This window comes from Salvelinus fontinalis, chromosome 22 (assembly GCF_029448725.1).
Source record: "Salvelinus fontinalis isolate EN_2023a chromosome 22, ASM2944872v1, whole genome shotgun sequence".
Taxonomy (NCBI): Eukaryota; Metazoa; Chordata; class Actinopteri; order Salmoniformes; family Salmonidae; genus Salvelinus; species Salvelinus fontinalis.
This window is the reverse complement of record NC_074686.1, coordinates 36,932,374-36,953,797: the sequence shown is the minus strand read 5'-3', so window position 1 is coordinate 36,953,797 and position 21,424 is coordinate 36,932,374. Positions and strand designations below refer to the sequence as shown.

The 21,424-nt window shown below is 48.5% G+C and overlaps 2 protein-coding genes across 4 annotated transcripts; one reads left to right on the top strand and one right to left on the bottom strand.

The window, feature by feature from the left end:
* Positions 1-1,955: 1,955 nt before the first annotated feature.
* mgat1b (alpha-1,3-mannosyl-glycoprotein 2-beta-N-acetylglucosaminyltransferase b) lies at positions 1,956-20,074 on the bottom strand. Of its 3 annotated transcripts, XM_055877336.1 has the most exons (4): positions 19,710-20,074; positions 19,002-19,078; positions 8,861-10,159; positions 1,956-3,846 (listed from the first exon to the last, which is right to left on the bottom strand). In XM_055877336.1, exons 3-4 carry the CDS (start codon positions 9,725-9,727, stop codon positions 3,145-3,147), a joined length of 1,569 nt encoding a protein of 522 aa, XP_055733311.1. In that variant the 5' UTR covers positions 9,728-10,159; positions 19,002-19,078; positions 19,710-20,074; the 3' UTR covers positions 1,956-3,144. The 3 variants fall into 3 exon arrangements, with proteins under 3 accessions (XP_055733311.1, XP_055733310.1, XP_055733309.1); XM_055877335.1 differs by lacking the exon at positions 19,002-19,078; XM_055877334.1 differs by lacking the exons at positions 19,002-19,078; positions 19,710-20,074 and adding an exon at positions 18,890-18,995.
* LOC129820349 (collagen alpha-1(I) chain-like) lies at positions 10,570-14,254 on the top strand. Its single transcript, XM_055877416.1, has 2 exons — positions 10,570-11,094; positions 11,195-14,254. The coding sequence occupies exons 1-2, from the start codon at positions 10,570-10,572 to the stop codon at positions 14,252-14,254; spliced, it is 3,585 nt and encodes a 1,194-aa protein (XP_055733391.1).
* Positions 20,075-21,424: the final 1,350 nt, after the last annotated feature.

The following is a 21,424-nucleotide window of genomic DNA, read 5'->3' as shown; positions in this document are numbered from 1 at the left end:
TACAGACTTGCTGCTTCTTCTTGTCTCAACAGATAATCTTGTCCTGTCATTGTTTGTCTTGAGGTGTATGCCACAGTCAGGAAATATACCAATGGACAAACCAACTACCTGCCAAGGCTTACACTGCCTCAATATAGAAACAGCCTCATCTGCCGGCTGCTACACATTAGATCAGACTGTCATGCAGACTGATACACATTAGATCAGACTGATACACATTAGATCAGACTGCTACACATTAGATCAGACTGCTACACATTAGATCAGACTGTCACACATTAGATCAGACTGTCATGCAGACTTATACACATTAGATCAGACTGATACACATTAGATCAGACTGCTACACATTAGATCAGACTGCTACACATTAGATCAGACTGATACACATTAGATCAGACTGATACACATTAGATCAGACTGATACACATTAGATCAGACTGTCATGCAGACTGATACACATTAGATCAGACTGTCACGGAGACTGATACACATTAGATCAGACTGTCATGCAGACTGATACACATTAGATCAGACTGATACACATTAGATCAGACTGTCATGCAGACTGATACACATTAGATCAGACTGTCACGGAGACTGATACACATTAGATCAGACTGTCATGCAGACTGATACACATTAGATCAGACTGATACACATTAGATCAGACTGTCACGGAGACTGATACACATTAGATCAGACTGTCACGGAGACTGATACACATTAGATCAGACTGTCACGGAGACTGATACACATTAGATAAGACTGTCACGGAGACTGATACACATTAGATCAGGCTGTCACGGAGACTGATACACATTAGATCAGACTGTCACGGAGACTGATACACATTAGATCAGGCTGTCACGGAGACTGCTACACATTAGATCAGACTGTCACGGAGACTGATACACATTAGATCAGACTGTCACGGAGACTGATACACACTAGATCAGACTGTCACGGAGACTGATACACATTAGATCAGACTGTCACGCCGACTGCTACACATTAGATCAGGCTGTCACGGAGACTGATACACATTAGATCAGGCTGTCATCCCGACTGCTACACATTAGATCAGACTGTCATGCCGACTGCTACACAAGGTAAAGTACTGTAGCTCTTACAGCCTAAAGCAGAAACCTCACCAGACAGATTGTTGGCGCATTGCGGGGCCTTTCGTACACTTTGCTTTCAGCGCAGTGTGTTACAGGGGATCACCCTCTTATCTCCCGTTCCTAGATGTAAAATTGGTTTACAATTCATGGCAGGTACTCTGCTCAGTGGTAACGATAGGCCGGCAGATGCTCAAAATTCTACCGGTCTGTCCATCGACAACCTATAGTATAAGTAACTGACAGAAAGCAAAAATAATTTCATATAAAATGTACTAACTAATCTATTGGGCATATTAGCCTCTGACTCCAGCTTGATTTGAAATGATGACCCAGAGAGACTACGGACATAATCCTTGTAGTTCAACACAGTTGGTCGGCCAATAGTCTAATATTGTCCTCCATGGCCCGTTAGTCTAAATCTGCTTGCTGAGGCACCTCAATTGATCTCTAGGCTCTTCTAATCTGGATTGTAAAGTGATCAGACCATACTGTTTATGAAACAGGAAGCAAGAGAGAGCAGGAAGTCAAGAGGATAAGAGTGGACTGGGAAAGGAAGTAGGGAGGGATAACCTAGACTGGGTTGCGTTCCAAATGACACCCTATATAGCCCATAGGGTTTTGGTCAAATGTAGTGCTATATATATATATATATATATATAGTTCCATAGGGCTCTGGTCTAAAGTCCTGCACTATATAGGGAATAGGGTGCCATTTGTGACACAGCCAGAGGTTACAGGCACAAGTGGGAAAAGAGCCAGGCTTAAGACTTAAGAGCCGTTAGGTCACTAGTCTGGAAAACTGCTGATACTCAAAAGACACATGGACAAATATCAAAATAGTCAGTTTTATTTGTAATGTATTAAAGTTATAAACACGGTCAGGCAGTGTTATGTTTTTTTCTTCACCATAAGGACATATGAATCAATCACCCCCAGAACTAAATGCAGTACATTAATGTATCACCCATCATGTCAATGGGGGGAAAAAAACAAAACAATCATAATCATTGGTTTTTCAACAAACCGAACCGTAGAATACCACCGTTTGAATGTCATGGAATTACAACTGACCCTTCGTTTGGAAAAGGGCACAAGTATAGTCAGCATCCAAATGGCTCTCTCTTCCCTTTCTAGGGAATAAGGTACCATTTGGGATAAACCCAACATCAACAGAATGTCACATACAATGTGTTAAATTGGTGCGCTGCATGGCAATGTATGAACCTCTGCCCATTTGAAGAATGATCTCTTTATAAACCATTTACAAGATAGCTAAATAAAATACATTTCCCAAAATAGCCTTTCCCCCCCCCAAAAAAAACATTTTATGTTTATTTTGTGAATAAACCAAATTAGACAATCATATTTATAATACTCAATTAATACCAGTCTAACTAATATTTTGACCTCATTCATTCACTTTGAGTGAGTAGAATACTGCAAGTTCTTTTAAAGTAGAATGTAGACATAGGGAATAGGGTGCAATTTGGTACAGCCTATGGGCCCTGGTCAACAGTAGTGCACTAAATAGGGAAACGGGTGCAATTTGAGATGTGACCAGAGAGGGGTTTGGCCTCTCCTTTAAAGACCTGGTGACACGGGGAACAAGACAAAAAGCTAATCTGAGGCCTCCCAATCAACCGATGTAATCAAATTTGTGGTTGTCCAAAACTTTAAGATTCAGTTTAAGACATTGTGTTGAAGTAAACCTTTCCTAGACAAGCTCTAGCAGGAGAACAACCAAGCACTAAATGATTCTTACTTTCTGAGAGACTGTGGTTTCAGCCCCTGGGCTGTGCCCTGTATCACACTGCATTCAGGTTCGCTCATAAAACAAGGAGTGCCTTTACTCCTCCTCTACCCAACCTACTTCTACCACAGGTCAAATCCCTTCACCCACCAAGCCTGTCTGTTTGGTTTAGCTTCCGTTCCTTCATGTTTTTTTGTTTTCTTTGGTTTGAGAGGGTGTTTTCTCAAGTCGGTCTTCGATACTATTCCCACTACGTCCTGTCCAAACCTCTCAGCTCCAGCTGACGTCGTACTTTGTCCATCCTTCAGGTGGGGCTAAGAAGATCCGTCGTCCACGGGACAGGAAGCTGACCACGCCCCTGTAACCTGCACGGGGAACCCCCGATTTCAAGTCATCCATAACCCCTAAGTTACGGGCCATGACTTTAAAACTCTCCCGGCTGGAATATTGCACCCGGTACGGACCAGTTCCCTTCAAACCTCCGCCTTGTTGCAGCTCCTCCACCTTAACCAGGGGGGCGCTGTAAACCTCCTTCACAAAGTTCACGTCAAAGTTCTCCTTCATCAAGTAAGACAGATCCTGTTTGGTGAAAGGCACAAAGTCAGTGTTGAGTTTAATATAACGCAGATACTGGTCAAAGAACTGACCCAAGCTGACACCCTTGCGTCCGAAGGTCATAGTTCTGGAGATCTCTGGACGGATGCAGGAGCGTTCTTTACGCTGCTCGGGGTGACGCATCCAGTCGTCCCAGAATGCCGTGGGCCACTTGGGCTCTAGTTCTGCCCAGACGTCCTTCAGCAGCATCCAGCCCAGCCCCGGGAAGAAGTCTGTCCTGTAGAGGAGGTCAGCCTTCCCAGGGTCCACCAGCCCCTCCCTGCCATTGTCGTTCCAGGCAGAAACACACCACAGGGTGGGGTCAGAGGTCAAGATGGGGTGCAGGGCGCGGAAGTACTCAAAGAAGTCTGGGGCCACCTGGACGGGACAGAGAAGCTTTGGATCAGTCATCTGTTTTACAGTAGGATAACTTGTCTTTGTATGTTTGTTCTTCCAGTTATAAAATGAATTACTCATTATATATCCTGCACCACTATTTGTTATGGAATTATGGAAGCTGTAGTCTGGTCCCAGATCTGTTTGTGATATCATGGCAACTATGCATCACCCATTGTAATGCCAAACATGTTTGTTTCTGCTCATCAACAATCAACTGGCTGTGAAAACTGCATCTGCAGTACGAATCCATGCAATACAAGCCTAATAACAACAACAACAAAAGGACAAGAACTTGAGCAGGCTTGATAAACACCCAATAGGGGCCTCAATGAATGAGAAGTTCAAAATGTTGGGCTATCTGGTTAATACAATGTCAATAGTGTGTCAACATGAAATGAATGACCAAAGCAAACATGATGAATGTGTGTTCAGGTTGGTAGTCACAATATGTAGAAAAGCAACTGCGGGAACGGTTACATAAGTGGACACAGTTCCCAGTACATTTTTCCCCGCAGTTTCTCAATGTTTGATTTAGGGGAGCAAAGTCTAGCCTAGAAGCTTTTAACTGGTGACTCGTGTCCCAAGGGCGCTGCAGACGTAGATGTCGATTAAGACAGCCCCCCGCACCTCTCTGAGTCAGAGGGGTTAAGAGAAGAAGACATTTCAGTTGTACAACTGACTAGGTATCCCCTTTTCCCTTTCCCGGTAACAACTCTGTTATTTTGGTAATTTCCTGTAACTCATGACGAATTCTGCCTATGCAGTTTGTTTCCATTTGTTCAGCCAGTTGGCAGTTTCATTTTGACTAGCGTCTCAAATAGAACCTTATCCCCTATATGGTGCACTACTTTAAACTAGAGCCCTATGGGTCCTGTTTAAAAGATAGTGCTGCAGTATATAGGATGCCATTTGGGACAAGGCCTTGGTCTGAATTGATGGGGGATGAGCGGGGCAGGATGGAGGGGGGGGGGTCTGTCTTCACACCCCACTCTGCCGGGTGTCAAAGTAGTTAATCCGCTAAATCTGTTCAAATCTGCTAATCTGGGAACACAAACCAGGATTCCAGATGTCCACTCGTCTCTGTCCCTACTGTGCACCATTCTCTGTCCCTACTGTGCACCATTCTCTGTCCCTACTGTGCACCATTCTCTGTCCCTACTGTGCACCATTCTCTGTCCCTACTGTGCACCATTCTCTGTCCCTACTGTGCACCATTCTCTGTCCCTACTGTGCACCATTCTCTGTCCCTACTGTGCACCATTCTCTGTCCCTACTGTGCACCATTCTCTGTCCCTACTGTGCACCATTCTCTGTCCCTACTGTGCACCATTCTCTGTCCCTACTGTGCACCATTCTCTGTCCCTACTGTGCACCATTCTCTGTCCCTACTGTGCACCATTCTCTGTCCCTACTATGCACCATTCTCTGTCCCTACTGTGCACCATGCTCTGTCCCTACTGTGCACCATGCTCTGTCCCTACTGTGCACCATGCTCTGTCCCTACTGTGCACCATGCTCTGTCCCTACTGTGCACCATGCTCTGTCCCTACTGTGCACCATTCTCTGTCCTCCTTGGTTCATCTACTGGCTTGAGGTCAGTTTAGTGATCTAAATATGGTAGAGCATGGCGCCTCTAAAACGGCCAGGATTGTGGGTTCGATTCCCACTAAGGCCAGCCATACAAAAAAAGCATTCATGCTTGACTAAGTAGTTTTGGATAAAAGCGCCTGCTAAATGACTCTTAATGATGGGCTTTAACTGGGCCTAAACAGAACAAAGCCTACTGTGGCTAACCACTGGTCACACTAGACCACTACTTACCCTAGACCACTACTTACCCTAGACCAGTAATTCCCCTAGACCAGTAATTCCCCTAGACCAGTGATTCCCCTAGACCAGTGATTCCCCTAGACCAGTGATTCCCCTAGACCAGTGATTACCAAACTTTTTATAGTCCCGTACCCCTTCAAACATTCAATTTCCAGCTGCGTAGCCCCTCTAGCACCAGGGTCAGCACACTTTCAAATGTTGTTTTTGCCATCACTGTAAGGCTGCCAAACACCATGATACATTTTTTTTAAACATAAGAGTGAGTGAGTGTCACAACCCGGCTCGTGGGACATGACAAAGAGCTCATACATTGGCTTACAAAAGTATTCACCCTCTTGACATTTTTCCAATTTTAAAATTGATTTTGGGGGGGTTTGTATCATTTGATTTACACAACATGCCTACCACTTTGAAGATACTAAATATTTTTCATTGTGAAATAAGACAAAAAAACTGAAAACTTGAGCGTGGAAAACTATTCACCCCCCCCCCCCCCCCAAATCAATACTTTGTAGAGCCACCTTTTGCAGAAATTACAGCTGCAAGTCTCTTGGGGTATGTCTCTATAAGCTTGGCACATGTAGCCACTGGGATTTTTGCCCATTCTTCAAGGCAAAACTGCTCCAGCTCCTTCAAGTTGGATGGGTTCCGCTGGTGTACAGCAATCTTTACGTCATACCACAGATTCTCAATTGCACACACACTGAGATCATGTGACACTTAAATAAAGTCCACCTGTGTGCAATCTAACTAATGATGTGACTTCTGAAGGTAATTGGTTGCACCAGATCTAATTTAGGGGCTTCATAGCAAAGGGGTGAATACATATGAACGCACCACTTTTCTGTTTAGAATTTTTTGAAACAAGTACTTTTTTTTTCATTTCACTTCACCAATCTGTACTATTTTGTGTCTGTACATTACATGAAATCCAAATAATAATAATTTAAATTACAGGTTGTAATGCAACAAAATAGGAAAAACACCAAGGGGGTGAATACTTTTGCAAGACACTGTATCATTGCATAGTGCAGAAAATACACGCGAGAGCTCAGGGGTTTAACAAAGTTAACCATTTTCACTGTAGTGTCCAAAACGTCTTTCAAGCTGTCAGGTTTTCCCTTGGCAGCAAGAGCCTCTCAGTTGATGCTGCAGTGAACCCAAGTGGCGTCGGGAGCAACTGCTTGCACACGTGTTACCCCTCCACTATGTCTCCCTGTCATGGCTTTTGCACCATCAGTACAGATACCAACACATCTTGACCACCAAAGTCCATTTGATGTCACAAAGCTGTCCAGTAATTTAAAAATATCCTGTCCTGGTTTCCAGAAGAGGATGTCTTCCTTAATTGACCCCCCCATAAACATAATGGACATATACCAGGAGCTGTGCCAGGCCCGCCACGTATGTTGACTCATCCAGCTGTAACTCATAATTCACTGGCTTGTTTTGAAACAATTACTCCTTCGCACACATCTCCTGCCATGTTGTGAAACAGTGTTGTTTGATGAAGTCATTGTATTGTTTTTTGGGCCTTTTCCCCCAGCATTGTCCCAGCCATATCCGTGACAGCAGGAAGAATTAAGTCCTCCACAATAGTATGGGGCTTGCCTGTCCTAGCCAGTCCTCCACAATAGTATGGGGCTTGCCTGTCCTAGCCAGTCCTCCACAATAGCATGGGGCTTGCCTGTCCTAGCCAGTCCTCCACAATAGCATGGGGCTTGCCTGTCCTAGCCAGTCCTCCACAATAGTATGGGGCTTGCCTGTCCTAGCCAGTCCTCCACAATAGTATGGGGCTTGCCTGTCCTAGCCAGTCCTCCACAATAGCATGGGGCTTGCCTGTCCTAGCCAGTCCTCCACAATAGCATGGGGCTTGCCTGCCCTAGCCACTCGGTAGCTCACCATATAAGACACTTCTAGCCTCTTCTTATTAATGATATCTGTTGCTTTTATACATGTCTTCCTACTCGAAAGTTGTCTTTATTTTCGCTCAAAAAACTCCAGTGGCTTATTTTTCAAAATGTCACGTTTCATTCCTAAAAATGTCTGGACAAGACTGAAGGTTTCCCACGAGAGAATAACAGTTAATGTGATTGGATGTTAATTATTTGACTAGGCTACCTGTATTTGACAATGTGTTATTTCGCTCAACTTTAGATGGTTGAATTTGATTTTTGGCAGTGAAACGAGGCTACTCAGGCGAGAAAAAAAACCTCATCAAAAATGTATAGCCCCGTGGGAAAATATAAATGTACTGTTTGAAAATGTGAAAATTTATTTTTTAAATATTATTTTAAATCACATTTTTATTTGGCATACCCCCCAACAGCATTGCCCTAGTTTGGGAATACATGCCCTAGACCAATAAACTACTGTTGTGAGGCCATAAAAAGAAATGTTACGAAATGTTTAATGCAAAAGCTGTTTTAGGTTATCCCAATGAAAGTGCTGTGCAAATGAGGGACATTTTAGGATCAACTTCTATCATCATTATCCCAAATGTCAATGTGAGCCAGATGGAATTAAATACATTCCCATATAACCCTATGGAACGTGCTGAGCAGGCAGACAGACGGCATATTCTGTCCCCGTTGCAAAGGGAGGGGGGGGTTGAAGCTCAGCGCTGCAAACAGAGCACTTCATGTTTTGTTGTAGGCCACAGGGTCGTCGTTCCCTTAAAGAAATGGCGGTTCTGGGATAACGCCAGGGCTGGATGTTGGCGTGTAACTTGAAAAACAGCAGTGGATTCTTCACTTGTAGGCCTCGTTCATGAATCTAGTGCTGCTTTACACGAATACTAAACTGACCAACAGGCTTTGTGGTTAGAGTGTCCGCACCTGAGGGTTGGGAGTTCGATTCCCAGCCGAGTCATACCAAAGGCTGTAAAAATGGGACTCAATGCCCTGCGATACACTAGTGTTCTGTCCAGGGGGTGTACTGTACATCAAGATGCTTCACGCTACAGAAAACAGGAGAAAGACTCCTATGAGCCACAAGCAAGGCTACTAGATACTTATATTGAGCTGCATGCAAGTCACCAGAAACTCATACATTTCTAAATCAATGAGTCCAAGACATTCAGACTGAGCTGCACTTTAAATCCATTCCTCAATTACAGTGCATGCAGACAGTGGTGTATAGATTTCAGTTACTGTTCACTTACCTCCAAGTCATCTTCCACGATCACAACGGTGGAGTGAGAGAGTGTGTTGAACACCTGGTTGAGGGCCCAGCGGTAGTGTCTGGCAATCTTATAGTAGCCCTGGAACTTCCTGTGCTCCGGCCGTACCCGGATGTCCGAGTGATCTGGTTGGCTAATGTGGGTCACCTGACTGCCATATGAGCCAATCACGCGAGCCGTCTCAGCATGGCCGCAGTCCTGGCTAACTATGATCGGATAGAGTTCTGCAGAGGGGCGGTATTGGATCAATTTGTCAAGACTCCTTTTCACGGTCACCCTGTCACAGGCAATAACCAATATGGGAATGACAACTTGTGGGCTGGTGACAGTGACTTCCAATTTGGTGTAGTTCAGTTCTTTTATGTCATTGTCCGGTTGTGTGTCTACTTTAAGGTCTGGGACTGCTACAACAATAAATTCCTGTTTATTTTTTTCTTGACTTTGGTCCTTGTTCTCTGAATCGTCCCTTGGAGGTACTGGAGGCAACTGTGGCGGCGGTTTGTGTTCCTCTTTATTTTCTACTTTCCCTCCATCCATCTGTCTTCTTCTCATCCCTCTCCTCTTTTCCCATAGTGACCTGTGACTCTGAATCTGCTTCAGAAGTTCCTTCTGGGTCTCGAGTTCCGATTCTACCTCCTCGGCCAATCGGATCACCTCACCAGCCAGATTAGTCCCACCCCCTTTTCTTTTGGCCACTCCCCACTCTTCCCTTCCCCCTGGCTCAGCCCCTCCCCCTTCCCCAAATCGACCAATGGGAGGCCGTCCCCAAAGGAAAAGGAGAAGCAAGCCATTGCAGGCGACGAATAGGAAAGCTCCACACAAGATAAAGGAACCTCTCTTGCGAACCATGGCCCAATGACATCAGAGGATAGACTGCAGTGAGGAAAATAAAACAGCGGAGGGGGGACAAGAGTTGAAATGACAACAGCCAATAGGGTCCAAATCAATCACAAAGATGAGAAAGAGAAGACGTCCAATAGGGGTGGAGAGAACAGTGGTCTGATCACGTGATCCTTACTGCTCATCCAATCATTGAGTCTGATCGATAACATGACAGGAGAATGATCCAGAACCTCTATTGTAGAGACGTGAGTATTAACCCAGTGTGTTGTTGTATCGGTTGGACTCTCCTCCATGAAACAGTGGGACAGGAGAGTGAGTTGAGGCAAGAGGAAATTGAGAAAAACAGGGGGAGAAGAAAGGGGTGTTTGGGTAAGATAACCAGGGTCACGTTGGGGTGGAGGGGCTGACAGTCCTTGACTTTATCCCTCAGCCATCCTCCTGAAACAGAGAAAATAAGAAAGTATGTTAGCATCAATTTTGTACATTTCAAATTTTCTATCAGTGAAACAGTCTGAAATAAACAAGCACTATATGATCCAAAACATCAGTGCCTTCTTGACTAAAACGAGTGGATTTCTGGACAGATCAGGATATTACTGGAGTTATATCATCAAAAAAATTCGCTGACCGTCATTGAGCAGAATCAGAACACGACCCAAACTGTTCAGTAGGAGATGGTCCAACCACAAATCTTGTGGCTGTTGCCTCTTCATCGCTCACCAGTGTCACCATAAAACTATTGGTGTGTTTTGAGGCTATGAATCAAACTGTGAGGTCCAGTACGGGAACAGCTTCATTTTCACTACCCTTCTTAAGATCACTACACAGCGGAATGTATTAACTATATTATGTACCCGTCGGCCCGAGTGTCACAGGACCCCGTCGGCCCGAGTGTCACAGGACCCCGTCGGCCCGAGTATCACAGGACCCCGTCGGCCCGAGTATCACAGGACCCCGTCGGCCCGAGTATCACAGGGGAACAGGACCCCGTCGGCCCGAGTGTCACAGGGGAACAGGACCCCGTCGGCCCGGGTATCACAGGACCCCGTCGGCCCGGGTATCACAGGACCCCGTCGGCCCGGGTGTCACAGGACCCCGTCGGCCCGGGTGTCACAGGACCCCGTCGGCCCGAGTGTCACAGGACCCCGTCGGCCCGAGTGTCACAGGACCCCGTCGGCCCGAGTGTCACAGGACCCCGTCGGCCCGAGTGTCACAGGACCCCGTCGGCCCGAGTGTCACAGGACCCCGTCGGCCCGAGTGTCACAGGACCCCGTCGGCCCGAGTATCACAGGGGAACAGGACCCCGTCGGCCCGAGTATCACAGGACCCCGTCGGCCCGAGTACCACAGGGGAACAGGACCCCGTCGGCCCGAGTATCACAGGGGAACAGGACCCCGTCGGCCCGAGTATCACAGGGGAACAGGACCCCGTCGGCCCTAGTATCACATGGGAACAGGACCCCGTCGGCCCTAGTATCACAGGGGAACAGGACCCCGTCGGCCCGAGTATCACAGGACCCCGTCGGCCCGAGTACCACAGGGGAACAAGACCCCGTCGGCCCGAGTATCACAGGGGAACAGGACCCCGTCGGCCCGAGTATCACAGGGGAACAGGACCCCGTCGGCCCTAGTATCACAGGGGAACAGGACCCCGTCGGCCCTAGTATCACAGGGGAACAGGACCCCGTCGGCCCGAGTGTCACAGGACCCCGTCGGCCCGAGTATCACAGGACCCCGTCGGCCCGAGTATCACAGGGGAACAGGACCCCGTCGGCCCGAGTGTCACAGGGGAACAGGACCCCGTCGGCCCGGGTATCACAGGACCCCGTCGGCCCGGGTGTCACAGGACCCCGTCGGCCCGGGTGTCACAGGACCCCGTCGGCCCGAGTGTCACAGGACCCCGTCGGCCCGAGTGTCACAGGACCCCGTCGGCCCGAGTGTCACAGGACCCCGTCGGCCCGAGTGTCACAGGACCCCGTCGGCCCGAGTGTCACAGGACCCCGTCGGCCCGAGTGTCACAGGACCCCGTCGGCCCGAGTGTCACAGGACCCCGTCGGCCCGAGTGTCACAGGACCCCGTCGGCCCGAGTGTCACAGGACCCCGTCGGCCCGAGTGTCACAGGACCCCGTCGGCCCGAGTGTCACAGGACCCCGTCGGCCCGAGTGTCACAGGACCCCGTCGGCCCGAGTGTCACAGGGGAACAGGACCCCGTCGGCCCGAGTATCACAGGACCCCGTCGGCCCGAGTACCACAGGGGAACAAGACCCCGTCGGCCCGAGTATCACAGGGGAACAGGACCCCGTCGGCCCGAGTATCACAGGGGAACAGGACCCCGTCGGCCCTAGTATCACAGGGGAACAGGACCCCGTCGGCCCTAGTATCACAGGGGAACAGGACCCCGTCGGCCCTAGTATCACAGGGGAACAGGACCCCGTCGGCCCGAGTATCACAGGGGAACAGGACCCCGTCGGCCCGAGTATCACAGGACCCCGTCGGCCCGAGTATCACAGGACCCCGTCGGCCCGAGTATCACAGGGGAACAGGACCCCGTCGGCCCGAGTATCACAGGGGAACAGGACCCCGTCGGCCCGAGTATCACAGGACCCCGTCGGCCCGAGTATCACAGGGGAACAGGACCCCGTCGGCCCGAGTATCACAGGACCCCGTCGGCCCGAGTATCACAGGGGAACAGGACCCCGTCGGCCCGGGTGTCACAGGGGAACAGGACCCCGTCGGCCCGGGTGTCACAGGGGAACAGGACCCCGTCGGCCCGGGTGTCACAGGGGAACAGGACCCCGTCGGCCCGGGTGTCACAGGGGAACAGGACCCCGTCGGCCCGGGTGTCACAGGGGAACAGGACCCCGTCGGCCCGGGTGTCACAGGGGAACAGGACCCCGTCGGCCCGGGTGTCACAGGGGAACAGGACCCCGTCGGCCCGGGTGTCACAGGGGAACAGGACCCCGTCGGCCGGGTGTCACAGGGGAACAGGACCCCGTCGGCCCGGGTGTCACAGGGGAACAGGACCCCGTCGGCCCGGGTGTCACAGGGGAACAGGACCCCGTCGGCCCGGGTGTCACAGGGGAACAGGACCCCGTCGGCCCGGGTGTCACAGGGGAACAGGACCCCGTCGGCCCGGGTGTCACAGGGGAACAGGACCCCGTCGGCCCGGGTGTCACAGGGGAACAGGACCCCGTCGGCCCGGGTGTCACAGGGGAACAGGACCCCGTCGGCCCGGGTGTCACAGGGGAACAGGACCCCGTCGGCCCGAGTGTCACAGGGGAACAGGACCCCGTCGGCCCGAGTGTCACAGGGGAACAGGACCCCGTCGGCCCGAGTGTCACAGGGGAACAGGACCCCGTCGGCCCGAGTGTCACAGGACCCCGTCGGCCCGAGTGTCACAGGACCCCGTCGGCCCGAGTGTCACAGGACCCCGTCGGCCCGAGTGTCACAGGACCCCGTCGGCCCGAGTGTCACAGGACCCCGTCGGCCCGAGTGTCACAGGACCCCGTCGGCCCGAGTGTCACAGGACCCCGTCGGCCCGAGTGTCACAGGACCCCGTCGGCCCGAGTGTCACAGGACCCCGTCGGCCCGAGTGTCACAGGACCCCGTCGGCCCGAGTGTCACAGGACCCCGTCGGCCCGAGTGTCACAGGACCCCGTCGGCCCGAGTGTCACAGGACCCCGTCGGCCCGAGTGTCACAGGACCCCGTCGGCCCGAGTGTCACAGGACCCCGTCGGCCCGAGTGTCACAGGACCCCGTCGGCCCGAGTGTCACAGGACCCCGTCGGCCCGAGTGTCACAGGACCCCGTCGGCCCGAGTGTCACAGGACCCCGTCGGCCCGAGTGTCACAGGACCCCGTCGGCCCGAGTGTCACAGGACCCCGTCGGCCCGAGTGTCACAGGACCCCGTCGGCCCGAGTGTCACAGGACCCCGTCGGCCCGAGTGTCACAGGACCCCGTCGGCCCGAGTATCACAGGGGAACAGGACCCCGTCGGCCCGAGTATCACAGGGGAACAGGACCCCGTCGGCCCGAGTATCACAGGGGAACAGGACCCCGTCGGCCCGAGTATCACAGGGGAACAGGACCCCGTCGGCCCGAGTATCACAGGGGAACAGGACCCCGTCGGCCCGAGTATCACAGGGGAACAGGACCCCGTCGGCCCGAGTATCACAGGGGAACAGGACCCCGTCGGCCCGAGTATCACAGGGGAACAGGACCCCGTCGGCCCGAGTATCACAGGACCCCGTCGGCCCGAGTATCACAGGGGAACAGGACCCCGTCGGCCCGAGTATCACAGGACCCCGTCGGCCCGAGTATCACAGGGGAACAGGACCCCGTCAGCCCGAGTATCACAGGACCCCGTCGGCCCGAGTATCAGGGGAACAGGACCCCGTCGGCCCGGGTATCACAGGGGAACAGGACCCCGTCGGCCCGGGTATCACAGGGGAACAGGACATCCTGTCAGCACAATTTCAAGCTGAAGTACTTCTGCAGACTGTCGTCGTGGCGTTTGGTGTTGAACCAAACTGTTAGCCTAATGTCCAGAAACCTCGACTAACACCAGCCTTTTCTATTCCATGGAGGTTTTAAAAGCATGTTAACAGTAACCAGAGGATCCCTATTCAAATCATTTAACATGAGATAACACACACACACACTATTATATAGGACGGACATATACACACACACAAAAGTATGTGGACACCCCTCAAATAAGTGGATTCAGCGATTGTCAGAAACGGGTGTGGCTGAAGGTGTATTAAAAAAATCAAGCACACAGCCTTGCAATCTCCATAGACAAACACTGGCAGAAGAATGGCCTTACTGAAGAGCTCAGTGACTTTCAACTCGGCACTGTCATAGGATGCCAACTTTCCAACAAGTCAGTTTGTCATATTTCTGCCTTGCTAGAGCTGCCCCGCTCAACTGTAAGTCCTGTTATTGTGAAGTGGAAACGTCTAGGAGCTACAACAGCTCAGCTGTGAAGTGGTAGGCCACACAAGCTCACTAAACGTGAATGTCGATTGCTGAAGCAACACTCACTATTGAATTCCAAACTGCTTTTGGAAACAAAGCCTTCACAAGAACTGTTCGTCGGGAGCGTCATGAAATGGGTTTCCATGGCCAAGCAGCCACACACAAGCCTAAGATAAGCATGTGCAATGCCAAGCGTCAGTGGGAGTGGTATAAAGCTCGCAGCCATTGGACTCTGGAGCAGTGGAAACACGTTCTCTGGAGTGATGAATCACGCTTCACCATCTGGCATTCCGACGGACGAATCTGGGTTTGGCGGATGCCAGGAGAACTCTACCTGCCCGAATGCAAAGCGCCAACTGTGAAGGTTGATGGAGGAGGACTAATGGTCTGGGGCTGTTTTACATGGTTCAGGCCCCTTAGTTCCAGTGAAGGGAAATCTACAATGACATTCTAGATGATGCTAAGCTTCCAACTTTGTGGCAACAGTTTGGGGAAGGCCCTAGTGGTTAGAGCGTTGGGCCAGTAACTGAAAGGTTGCTGGATCGAATCCCCGAGCTGACAAGGTAAAAATCTGTCATTCTGCCCCTGAGCAAGGCAGTTAACCCATTGTTCCCCGGGCGCTGAAGACGTGGATGTCGATTAAGGCAGCCCCCCGCACCTCTCTGGTTCAGAGGAGTTGGGTTAAATGTCGAAGACACATTTCAGTTGTACAACTGACTAGGCACCCCCCTTTCCCATTTCAGCATGACAATGCCCCCGTGCACAAAGCGAGGTCCATAGAGAAATGGTTTGTCGAGATTGGTGTGGAAGAACTTGACTGGCCAGCACAGAGCCCTGACTTCCAACCCCATTGGACACCTTTGGGTTGAATTGGAACGCCGACTGCGGGCCTAATCGGCCAACATCAGTGCCCGACCTCACTAACGCTCGTGGCTGAATAGAAGCAAGTCCCCGCAGCAATGTTCCAACATCTAGTGGAAAGCCTTCCCAGAAGAATTGAGTTGGTTATAACAGCAAAGCGGGAACCAACTCCATATTCCCATGAGTTTAGAATGAGACGTTCCACAAGCAGGTGTCCACATACTTTTAGTCATATAGTGTATACCAGCCAGCATCCGTAGCAACAGTAGTCCTGACTGAGGAGCTGACTGAAGTAAGAATTTCTCGATAAGGTCTACTACACCTGTTGTATTCGGCGCATGTGACAAATAATATTTGATTGGATCACACTCGAAGCTAATACACAGCCCTTAATAAATATCACTTTGGTCCCTCTCATGTTCTTTGTTGCTGGAAACAAACAACACGAAAGAGAGAGCAGTTTCAGCCTTCTGGGAAACACAAAACACACTGAGTCCCAGGTGGAGCATTTCCCAGATGACACTGCTATGGTCTCCGGTCAAAAGTAGTGCATTAGGGAATAGGATGCCATCTGGGAATCGGACACTGTAGGACCTTTCGTTATGGTTGACCACCAGCAGGTATCTCCAGATGATGAGGGACACTGGAGGACCTCTCGTTATGGTTCACCACCAGCAGGTATCTCCAGATGAGGGATAATACCCCCCAATACCCAGCATGGTAAATCCCAATACCCAGCATGGTAAATCCCAATACCCAGCATGGTAAATCCCAATACCCAGCATGGTAAATCCCAATACCCAGCTCCTGGATGACTGGGTCTATATCACACTGATTATTGGCATAGATTTAAAAAGCTTTAAAGTTTTATTCTGATAGATTTTTTAAGTATTTCTGTTTTAACAGGGTTTGTTGTCAATAACATGAGGTCATAAACCAACGTACCAGTTGGTATGACAGGCAGAGAACACGTGTCGCACCCCTGGTACATATTAGCTGTTAAAGCTTTTTTTGTTTTATGTCCTGAGATTATTGGGGCTCCCGAGTGGCGCACTGGTCAAAGGCACTGCATCTCAGTGCTAGAGGCGTCACCTGGTTCGATTCCAGGCTGTATCACAACCGGCCGTCATAGGGAGTCTCAAGGGGTGGCGTACAATTGGCCAAGCATCGTCCGGGTTAGGGTTTGGCCGTCATTGCAAATAAGAATTTGTTCTTAACTGACTTGCCTAGTTAAATAAATTGAAGTAAAGACATAGGCTATACGATTCATTATTCAGTCAAATATTATGACAATCAACCTAATAAATGGGTTTGTGAGAAGAGAGCACTGCACAAAATCAATATGCTGAAGATTTAAAGAGACTCAAACATACAAATGGTGCCATGTTTTTGGTTTTAGAACATTGTAAATACTTGCAGAGTGAGCATTTCAATGGCAACAAGTTGTCCAAATAATATCCAAGCCTCATAACCAGGTCAGGGATCATATTTGGACAGCTTTCAATGACTGAAAAGTCAAATCCAATCAAATAAGGCCTAGATATCACTGACAACATTTTACTATTTAGTACACCCAAGAGAATCCTTTCAACAGGTCTAGGTCCTGACCACATCATCAGACTAGCCTAGGCTACATCCTGACATGTCCTGATATTTTACAACAAGCTCTAGGCCTACAGCAGGAGTGCAGAGAGACATGGGGGAACGGGTACTGAGAACACTGTATCTAGCAGACAGAGAGACATGGGGGGGAACAGGTGCGTCCCTTTTATTCACATCGTCACGTCGAACTTTGTGCTAAACCACGCCCACGGGTAACCTAACAACATTCAAAGCGGCACTGATTGGTCAGAGTGAGAAGTAAAGGAGGAAGAATGCCAGAGAGGGGGGCCCCACCAAAATAAAAAAACATTGACATCCATACTTCACATTTTACAGAATTTGGTTATGAAGATGCATTAAACTATGTATATTTTTAGTGACTGATTAAATAAAGGTTAAATAAAATACTAAATTAATTTCAGCCATCCTAACCAGATGGGTAGCATCGACATCATGAAAAGTGTCAGTTGAAGCTGTCTAGTAGTGTGCGTCGTCTAGCGTTAACCACACTAAGCTATCTAAAGTGTTTTGAGATACTTACCTATATGACATTTGTGGTAGTTGGCAACTAAATGAGATGCTGCATAACTAGCTTTAGCTGAATGGGCAAATATATAGCTAACATTGTCAGTAATAGTGACTCAATGGAGCTATCTACAGAGTTACTTGCCTTTTTAGTTTAACTCAATTCAAACGCGGCCACGAAACATGGCACCGCGGGCGATAGAAAACTCCCCGTTCGCGGGGATTTCTCTCGAGCGTTGTTCCTCGCTCACGCGCATTTACTTCGTCCCAGCGAACGTCCCGAACTCTGACCAATCAGCGCGGCTTTGGATGTTGCTAGGTTACCCGTGGGCGTGGTTTTACACCAAGTTTGACGTGGATAGAAATGACGCGCAACAGTTACTGACAACATTATATCTAGCAGACGGATAGACATTGGGAGAAGGGTATCGACTTGGATAAGGGGATCGATTGAGTCCAGGGTGGGAGAGAGAGTACAGTGTATATCCTAACAGGAGACTTTCAAGGTGTCCAAACCAATTACAGGTGATAACAATAATCTTGTAAGCATTGCAATCGGACTAAGTACAAACTAACTTTGAGTGGATGTCCTGGTCTGGTTGAGTAATGTGCTACTGAATCCTACACCAACATTAAATCTGTACTCCATATGTTCACGGTTGAAAAGCTAGGCTAAAAGGACTATTTACTTTTGACTTTCAGGAAATGTATATCAGAGAGCTAATTGGTGAGCCTCTCATTTCCTGGGTGCTCAAAACGGCAACAAATTCAACAGAGTTAGAGGCTAATCTACCCATTTCACCATGGGACACCAAGAGCTACAGTAAATCTATTCCAGTTGATCCTCACTAGAACACACACACAATGTTAACATTACATCAGAAACACATGGCTTTAAACACGTAGCCTAGACATGGTAGGATTGCAACACTAGACAGTTATAGGGTGAGTGAACGACGGAATTAAGCAGTTTAAGGAAAACGCAAAAAAAGAGAAAAAAGGAGGTACTGCACTAGAGGTTTTGGGGTTCAAGGACAGATGAGTAGACAGCATAGACGTGTGGGTAGGACAAACAATTAAGAGGGAGAGGGCAATAACTTGACAATCTATGGTAGCATTGTAAGAGAAGTTACAAAAGCCAAAGGAGAAAGTCAGGTTTGAAAGGAGGTGCCAAAGGGTGTAAAAAGTATTGTTCTACGGTACCTGAAGCAGAGCTGTCTAGTTCTCCCAGTATCTCTTTCAACACATCAGAAAGTTTAAAGGACGACGAAGGGGGTGGGAAAAAAAGGACGAATGGGAGGGAATTGTTGCTCACCGTCAAGAACAGAGCCATTTGAAACGCCAACCTCCTTTTCCTCCCTCCCTCTGTCTCTCACTGAGACGTGTAAGTACCTGGTAGGTTAAAACTCTAAAATTAGAAGGTCGAAGTTCAACTAAAGACTAGCCTTGGTGGAATCAGGTTTGTTATTAAAGTAAATATGTGTCTTAGAAGAGTTGTCTACTAAACAAAACTGGTCATCGGTATTTAAGAAAAGCAAGTTGAAGCCAGTCAAGACAACTGAACTGTATCCGTGTCACTTCGCTACATTGTAGTTCGACTATCGTTTGCCTGTAAGAGGCATTTTAGCCAACTACACAGCAACAACTTGGCAAACGTAATTTCAAAATTAACAATGTAATATTAGAAAATGGCTACAATAGTTTGAATAACAGACGTTGACCAACTTCCACAACTATTTTACAATTTTGTTGCATGACCAAAACTGAATGTCTGCACACCATTGCAACCCCAATTTGAGTTAAATGTTTGGAAATTGCAATACTTGTGAACAGCTCCATATTAATGACGTTAGCTAGCTTACATCCTAGCTAGCCAACCAAGCAATTGAGCTTTTCATAAATCAAATGTTAGCTAGCTAGTTCCATAACGACCTAGCTCACGGCTAGGTAAATCAAGTCAAAATGATCAAGCTAGCTTCAGACAGCTAACGTTAGCTTAGCAAGAGTACAATTTCCACCTCACCTTTTGTAATTTGCCCCGGTAGGACGTGTTGCTTGCTATCTGGAAAGCCAGCTTGGATGTCGAATGGTTTCAGTTGATCGGCTTCACTCTCACTTTAAACCCTCTTCGTTTTGCACACCGGTGTCAGTGCCTCACAGCATGTCCAGTCCCCATTTCCTCCCCTCTTTCTTGGATCCGACATTTAGCTAGATGTGTTCAATTGATTTATTTATCAACATAGGAATTCACCGAGACTTGCAATATGCATCGTCCTTTTCACAACTGTTCTCCTACCAATCTGTCCAAGCCAGTATGTGTTTCACTGGCTCTTCAGTATTTTTCATTTGACACCACCGAATTTTACACGCTCCATACTACTTCCGGATTGACTCATTAAGCAAGGCCGAGCCCCCTAACCTAGTCATGGCTAGAAGGGATCCAGCTTTTGTCAAATTAACGGCAAAAGTGTATTGTTTTTAATTTTACCTAAGCCTAACCCTTTTCCTTACCTTAATTCTCTTTACCTGCTGCTTAAATTCTAACCTGCTGCGAAAAGTCAAATTTGACGTTAATCTGACAAAAGCTGTATCCTTTCTAACCTCCGCTTTCATCCTCATCCCCTTTACAATTTTCCCTAGCAACAAAGTGCCCTGATAACCGTCATAAGGGCGGTGGCGCTCCGGCGAAATTGTCAATTTTTCTGCTATCTGGGGTGTATTCATTACGTCTCGCAACGAAAACCGTTTATCGTTTAAGAACCAAACAGCAAGAAAGTAAAACGGGGAGACCTTTATTTCGTTGGAAAATGTTTTCAATTTGAAGTAAACGGTTTCTGTTGCAAAACATTTCGCAACAGACGGAACGTTTTGTAACGTAATTGGCATAATGAACACCCCCGTTGTGACTGGTCAGCAAGCAATTAGGCCAAAGACAGTACCACCGAACAATGAGACAGATTTCACTGGATGTATAAATATGAAGCATCCGTTTGGCGTTTCCACTCACTACCAAACATGGTCGTGAGAGGAGGCCCAGTGGGAAAAGATGGAACGAGATTTTGTCCTACATTATGCAAATGTTCTAATCGATTAAACATTTGATCTCAATACAGTTCTGTTTACCAAACTATAATCTGTTATGAATATAGTGGACTGAGATTTGTAAACTTCCGCTATTGTCAGTTTTTAAAATGCGCGTTGTTTAGGAAGTCGAATTGAGTTATTGCACACGCGCATTTCAGGAGTGTTTCCTAATGGAAATATGCAGATATTTGCTAGAACGGGACAATTGGATCTCGCTAGCTCTGCCCACCTCCTTGCTTGTTCTGCCCACTGTGACTCATCTGTTCCCTTTGGAAACGACAGGCTGTGATCTATCTTGGTTTAGTTATACAAATCTTTGACAGTACAGTACGAAGATGGGGGATTTCTATTGGAGAAGCAGTTTCTGCCTATCACCCTTCGGGATTCCATGGCGAAATTGTCTTGCTGAGCTCATGCGTATGTAACGGATGTGAAATGGCTAGCTAGTTAGCGGGTACGCGCTAGTAGCATTTCAATCAGTTACGTCACTTGCTCTGAGACTTAAGTAGTGTTGCCCCTTGCTTTGCAAGGGCCGTGGCCTTTGTGGAGCGATGGGTAACGACCGTGCTTCGTGAGCAACCGTTGTTGATGTGTGCAGAGGGTCCCTGGTTCGCGCCCGGGTCGGGGCGAGGGGATGGTTTAAAGTTATACTGT